This window comes from Asparagus officinalis, chromosome 3 (genome assembly GCF_001876935.1).
Source record: "Asparagus officinalis chromosome 3, Aspof.V1, whole genome shotgun sequence".
Lineage (NCBI taxonomy): Eukaryota > Viridiplantae > Streptophyta > Magnoliopsida > Asparagales > Asparagaceae > Asparagus > Asparagus officinalis.
Genome location: NC_033796.1, coordinates 26915418 through 26923202, shown reverse-complemented (window position 1 = coordinate 26923202; position 7785 = coordinate 26915418). Strand labels below are relative to the sequence as shown.

Sequence of the window (7785 nt, the reverse complement as noted above, 5' to 3'; positions counted from 1 at the left end):
AATTAGATGAAAACATTTAATATCTGTAAAGCACTTGGTGAGGTTGATATGAGATCTTGAAATTGAACTAGCTACTATGTTTCGCAGCACAACAATGGAAGCGAAGCTCGATGTATCAAGTCATAGTCAAGGTCATAGATTTTTACGCATTGAATGTACCGTGTCTGGTTTAAATTTGCAGCAAAGGCTATGATTTTGTGTGAGACTAATGGTTGTTTCTTGCTTTGTTCTTGGCCATTGCAATAATAGAGCCTCCTTTAAGTACTTAAATGGAGTCATCTTGAATGATTTATTTGTTTTTTAGGCTTTCAATAGTTTTGAAGGATAGATTCTCATTAAAATGCCTTTTTTATAATAGCAGCCAGAAATTTTAGAACGGATTTGAGAAGATTTGGATAAGGAATTTTCAAACAAAAAGATGGATCGAGTTGGATGAGAATTATTTCTATTTTACTTATGGGAGGGATTTTGATGAGAATGAATCAGGAACAGAGAGATTTTTATTCAGGTAAAAGGACATGCAGAAGGGGTGGGTAGGAGCGAGGGAGGACAAACTGTACCTTTTGTTATATCTTAGGATTTTCTCCTCGCATAAAGTAAAGAAACCACAAGCATGCACCTATTATTACAGAGGACTTATCTTATGTTGGGTATATAAGCCATGCCAAATGGCGATTAAGAGGATGTTTCAGTGCATATGATTGCAATCTATTTATTGTTTTGATCTGTTACTTTAAATGAAGCTCCTGGTGCATTTCATCAAATGACGCTTGCCAATTAGTTAAATTGATCTGTTCACTTTAATGAAAGTCCTTGTCTGCTTTTAGCTTTTGAGGACTAGTCATACTGGTAAAGCAAGCCCCAAACATGCAAATGGCTTAGTCGCTATCTGCTTATGCATTTCTTTCAAGTTTTCCTTGTTGAAGTTTAACCTTTAATCTTAGTGGAGAGTTCCTTTAATCTTAGTGGAGAGTTCTTGTTTTTCTTCTTTTTTTTGGTGGGTATGCCGATGTGTATTACCTTTATGGTTCAAGCCCTGATTTCCTTGAAATTTCTCTTTATCACAATACTGTAACCTTTTTTCCCACTTCTATTATTTCAATCACTCTTATAAACTTTGTTTTCCTTCTTCTCTGAGAAAATTCTTTCCTTCACCTAGAATTGTACCCCTGTATCATAGAGTAATGAGGACTAATGAGAGAACTAAGGTACTTGACTAATGAGAGAACTAAGGTACTTGTCTAGATAGTGCACATGAGAATACATCTAAGGATCAGGGCAGAACTTTCTCAATAACCAATTATTATTTTCATTTGGAGGTTGGGGATAGGATATAATCCACTAAATGGTATATTGCTTTTTTCCCCTTCAAGTTATTTCTATTTTAAAACCATGGGTGTACAGAATCGCTGAATATTACTGTATGAATGCTAAAAATGAAGCACTACAGAGTAAGTTTATTCCAAATTATGTTGCTGGGCATCTTTTGTGAAAGCATTAATTTCCTAATCAAGATTTTTGCTGAGAATTGTATCTCGATACTTTGTTGATACATTAATTTTAGAGTGAATTATGTCTCATGGGTACAATGTTTATATGACAGTTAGTTACTTTTTCTTTTGTATTTGATAGGTTGCTGGATCAGCTGCTGCTTCTGGTTTGTCTCTAGCTGAAGTTGCTGCAGAAGCAAAACATGCATCTGAATGGGTGGGAACAATGGGTGTAGCCTTGTCAGTTTGTACGCTTCCTGGGGAGATTCCATCAGATCGTTTAGGCCCACAAGCGATGGAGCTTGGTCTTGGAATTGTGAGTTATTTGCAAAAAAAATTATTACATGAACCGCAACTTAGCTGTCATATTTATTTTCATAGTTCACATGGTTGGATCTAATTGTATCCAATTGGTATAGCATCTAGCTCTATTATTTTTGCTTCAAAATTTAACATACTGTGTCTTATTTCTTCCATGGAAACCTTGTATTGATGTTCATTGTTTCTAGCATGGGGAGCCTGGTGCAGCTATCTCTGAAGTTCCGCCTGTTGATATAGTGGTCTCTCATGTTCTCAAGCAAATATTGTCTACGGTGTGTCCTCAATTGATATGTTTTCACTCTAAAATTTATGCTGAATACTCCTCTTCTCAGAAAATTTTTGATTGCTAGTTGAAAGATACATGTCATGCAACCCACGGTTAGTTGTAAGTACATTTGAGATCGTAATTTTTTCAACTGCTCACAGGAAACTCAATATGTTCCAATCAACAGGGGAAGTAGAGTTGTTCTGATGTAATTTTTTCAACTGCTCACAGGAAACTCAATATGTTCCAATCAACAGGGGAAGTAGAGTTGTTCTGATGATTAATGGGTACTGCACCTTTAACTAACCAATATGTTCCAATCAACAGGGGAAGTAGAGTTGTTCTGATGATTAATGGGTACTGCACCTTTAACTAACCTTTTCTCATTTTTATTTTATTCGCAATGCATTGTGTCAAATTCAGTGTTGAATTTGAATTTTCTTGTATGCAAGAATCAAATTTTTGCATTCTGAAAAGCCAACAATTGTCAGAGTTTTATTATAGTTGAATTTGCCTCTCAAATTTGGGCTCTCAGCCCGGACCAAATGCATCACAACCTAAGATGTACAACCCATCTTTCTCTATTTCCTTTGTGACCAACTGCATGATAAATTCATAGTCTTCTGTCAGTTCAAATGCAGCCTAATATCATAAATTCTGCAGCCTTTGTTTCTAAGGCTGCTTGCATTCTCTCTTTTCTTTTACATCATCTTTTGAAGAACATCTTTGAGTTTCTTTTAATTGTTCAGATACATGATCTTATATTTATTAGCGTATTTCATTTTTCAAGACCAATTCTAGACTGGAAGTCATCAACGTTATTGACAATGACATAAATGTGTAAATATAAGCTTGTGAGTTTGATGTGTTTTCGTATATAGAAAACCTTATTGCATAAAATTAAACCAAAGCAATTGGTATCATGAATCTTGTTTCGAGGAAACATGATATACTACATAACTGTCCACATTATTGCAATTATTGAAGGCTCTGCTGTAGTGGTCCAAACAGGTATTCTACACATTGTTTTTAGTGGGAGAAGTATCTCACAAGTCACAATAGACAGTAAATGGGAAATGGGGATCTTGGAAAAGAAAGTTGGACCTCTGAGACATAAATCTGGAATCACAGGATGCTTTTAGTTGTCATATCTCTAACACAAGGTTTCATTCTAAAGCTTTTCATTTGTGCCCTTTTGTATTTTTAGAATAGGTAGTTAATGTTGGCAATAAAATGAAGAAGAATCTGTTGAGAGACCATTCTGTCACGACCCCAATTTCCGAATCTAAAAGGAATATTAGAGCCGGACTAAACCTGTGAAAAGTCCTCCAAAATATACATTCATTGAAAGACCACTAAAACAAATCTTTTCATTGAACTAAAACCAACAATAAATATTCTCTATAATCCCAAAAGTCAAACTAAGCCAATTAACTTGATAAAAATAAATATTCCTCAACTCCAAATAAATCTCAACCTAAAGAAAGAATTCTCATTATTATAAAACTCTCAATTCATCAACTAAACATTAAAGACTTTATTTAACCTTCGCCTAGAAGACAATAACAATCTCGAATTATATTCTTTGCTTCGTTCTAAGAATTTGGCAAATCCTCATTTCCACCTAATCCCGAGTCTCTGAAAAGAATGAAAACAACACAATGAGTTCACAACTCAATAAGTGGATAAATTTATACATTAAACACTAGTTTTGCAAAACTAATATAAATTGACTTGATAAGCGAAATACTAAAATAGTAAAATCTATAAGGCAACACTTTTAAAATAAATACATGCAATGAAAATAAGCAGGTCACGTCTCAAAATGGTCAACACTTCGATACTCCGGTTGACTTGGCAAACCCCACTATTATAAAGCCCATGGTAGGGACGGTGAGACCCAAACTTGGGCTCTTAGCGCTAAAATAGAAACCTCATAGAGGCACATTGAGCCTTGTTTTAATAACTTGCTTATATCCGACATATACCGGTATATTGACTTGAGATGCATATGCTTTAACAACAAACAAAGTTCGTAAAGCTAATCACATTATACAAAAATACCAAAGGCCAACCAATAGTGAAATAAATCAAACACATATGCATCTCAACCTACCACTATATGAAAAGACATAACAATTGATAAAGAAAATAAGCATAGGCTTATACCAAAATATCCATGAGCATCACAAAATCAACCCAATCAACAAATGATATACCAGTAATCATACGAAGGATATAATCCGTCAGGAACAAATCCAAGTATACTTGATATAATTATATAAAAAAAACACAGCTCACAATGCATAAATTCACCACTTACCTCAAGTCCGAAAATAATCCAACTACCCCTCACAACACCTCCTCGAAGCCACTCGAAACACCTAAAGAATAAGTATAAACAATAATCAATACTATTATATGCCCTTAACTCATAGCCTACAAAATTATAACTATGCCCTTTATCTTCTTTACTCTTCTATCTAAACAATTACACATCAAAATGCCTTCAACCAAGGAATTTAAATCCCTTTATCTTCTTTACTCTTCTATCTAAACAATTACACATCAAAATGCCTTCAACCAAGGAATTTAAATGCATGATTAATATTTATTTTATAATACCGTCAACCAAGGAATTTAAATGCATGATTAATATTTATTTTATAATACCGGTTAAAGAAGAGTGTCAGCATAATTTATAATAAATCTAACAGTTGAGGTTGAGGAAGTGAGGTCAAAGATTTAGGCCTCATGTTGGTGCTTTGTATACATAACCAATTTTTTGTTATTATTATTTTAAAATGAACCCAAGGTCACGTGATAAAAAGTTAAGTGGCCTTGTATAAAAATAATAATAAGGTAAGCATATGGAGACGAACACAAGAGGCAAGAACCAAAGCTTGGTTCCACCATGGCCATGGCCTAAAAAATTTAGATGTGCCCATAAGTTTCTAAGTGAGGAAGAAAAATACCTAGAAAATGTTATTGATCCCAACTCGAAAGACAAAGGACCCTCTTTTTTTTTGCTGCGAAACAAAGACGGGATTTTTTTTTTTTTTTTTGGAACGGCGGAACAGAGATGCGGAAGAAGGAGAAAATAGGCTGACGGAGGTAGGTTTTTTTTTTTACTATTTATAAGTGCTCCCTTTTTACTAATAGACCCTCTAACAAATTTTACATAAAAGTCCCTTTACTTTTCCATATATATATATATATACTTTGAATTATTACATAATTCGATGTGGCGTTCAGGGGAAACAAAAGGACTACAGTTGTGATGGAGCAATATAGACTAAGTATAGATCTTTATGAGTGTCCATTAAAGATGATATCGTCAATATAAACAGGTGTTCTACATATTATTTTTTAGTAAGAGAAGCATCCTACATATCACAGTAGACAATATATGGGAAGTGGGGATCGTAACGAAGAAAGTTGGACATAGAACTTGAATAACAGAACAGGATGCTTTTGGTTGTTATATCTTGAACGCATGGTTTTCATTCTAAGCTTTTGTTTTGTGAATTGTGACCTTCTGTATTTTCATAATAGGCAGTTAACGATAACAATGAAATGAGGAAGAATCTATTGAGAGACTATTCGGTTTGACGTTTTGGAGAAACAAAACATTACAATTGTGATGGAAGAAAAAGGACTAAGGATAGACCTTTATGAGTGTCCATTAAAGATGCTATGTCAATTTCATTCGGGGGATGGTTCTTAATGGAGATGAAGGAAGAAGATCTCCTCAAGAAAGAACCATAAGTTTTTGATGAAGAGTGTTTTCGTTATTGTCTCTTTCCAAATTATTAAAAGTTGGAACATAAATGGTTTTGAAGCATGTTTCAGAGAACTTTGGGGAACTTCTGAGTTGTTTATTATATACTTTTTGTCATTACTCAGCAGCGGATCCACACCTCGTTCAGGTTGGGCAAGTGCACTTTGGAGAAAGTTACACTCACATGAAGCTTAGGTCTTTATAAATTAACATATATTTACAATGGCGTGCCACTACACAGTCATTTATTTTTCTTTGTGCCACACCCAAGCAGTGTTCGCTTCAATTATATCATATATTAAATTAAAATATACCTATAGTAGTTGTGTCCAATACACTTCTATTTTGGGTATGAAAATTTTGATTTACATATTTGTGCTTGTATTAAAACTAATACTTTATTTTTTCTATAAAATGAAATACTCTAATTTTAAAATTATGTTTGATGTTAATGCCTAACCTGAACAAAACTCCTGGATCCGCCCCCGTCATTACTTTTTCTTTTAATTTATAAGCCTGAAGTCCTGCATGTTTCATATCTTGGACCTTCTATATCGAATATTAGCAAATTTTTCTTTGAGTTGTTCGTATCTAAAACCTGACTGTCATGACTTCTTCATCTTGGATTACAGTGTCAGTAGGAAGGCAGGAGTCAATATTTTATCATGTATAGTAGTTTTTAGTGTAATGCTGCAGAAGTGACGTGATATTGGGATAGAAATTCAAAGTCATATAGACTTTGCACAACATGAGTTACTTGCATTATTACCGCTAGCATTAAGGTGACAAAGGGGTGCTCTATAGACTGCTTCCTGGAACCAGAGTTCTGCCCTACATAGATCAATCCAATTAACTTGCTTTTATGCACAATAAGAGACATTACTAAGCAGTTTAATATCTTAACATGTCATGATTTCTCATGTGCTTCTTAAGTCTTTATCTTCAAATATTTTATGGATAACTTGGACTTTTGGCTTGTGTGTATCTCGCGGACTATGTAATGGCTTTTGCATGAATTGAATTTCCTTTTCCCAAGCCCGCCTTTTTAAATTGTATTCCTGTTATAAAATTATTTGATTTGATGACATGCAGCCTGGGTGCCACTCCATTAATGGAGCTAATGATTGCAGCAGGAAAGGCGGTTCCACAGTTACAACTGGAACATGGGCTTGCAGTTGATAGAGTTTATACTGGATCCTTTATGACGTCCCTTGACATGGCAGGTAATTTCATGCAAACTCTATTTACATGTTCCCTTTACTGATATTACTGACTGAATCATATAATTTTGACAGGGTTCTCAATTTCTGTTATGAAGGTGGACCCTGCCATGTTGATGCGTTTGGATGCCCCCACAAAAGCTCCATCCTGGCCAGTTGGTGCTGAAGGTAGAAAGATAGAGCTGACCATCTCCTTCTTCCTCTCCATGCACACATACACATAACCTCCCTTTCCATACACACATATACGTATAATACACACAGGCACATACATTTATATGCATGCATAAATATAGATGCAGATGTGTATATGTACCTATGTATGCACAAAGCTTTATCCTCTACCAAACAAAGGAAGAAACCTAACTATATACTCCATTCTATCATTATTGTTTGTGTTTAGATCATGGTACATGAAATAGCGGCTGTCAGCTACTTATTCTGAATTCACCAATTAGTGCTCTTAACTTGTAGGGGATCGCCCACCAGCTAAAATTCCAGTTTCGGTGCCAGCATCTCGGTCAAAAATAATTGCGGAGGTTGATGTAAGAAACTTTATTGACGCTGGTGAATTTTTTTTATCATGGAGGGTCAACAATTTTTTAAATTAAAAATGAAAAAATAATTAGCCTTTTTTTCAATTTGTCTATACATTTGCTCTGAAGGATGTCTAGTATTCTGATCATGTATCATTACCAGGGAAATTTA

The 7785-nt window shown here is 34.6% G+C and overlaps 1 protein-coding gene across 2 annotated transcripts in view; it reads left to right on the top strand.

Moving 5' to 3' along the window:
* The window catches only part of LOC109833528 (putative 3,4-dihydroxy-2-butanone kinase), a 17517-nt gene that overhangs the window by 4828 nt on the left and 4904 nt on the right, over nt 1-7785 (top strand). The window contains exons 8-14 of one of the 2 annotated variants that reach the window (XM_020401238.1): nt 1633-1806; nt 2000-2083; nt 2238-2263; nt 2404-2433; nt 6950-7080; nt 7153-7245; nt 7552-7622. In XM_020401238.1, coding sequence (XP_020256827.1) covers nt 1633-1806; nt 2000-2083; nt 2238-2263; nt 2404-2433; nt 6950-7080; nt 7153-7245; nt 7552-7622 — 609 coding nt within the window. Of the gene's footprint in view, nt 1-1632; nt 1807-1999; nt 2084-2237; nt 2264-2307; nt 2364-2403; nt 2434-6949; nt 7081-7152; nt 7246-7551; nt 7623-7785 lie in introns of both variants that reach the window. The other variant, XM_020401239.1, reaches the window with a different exon arrangement.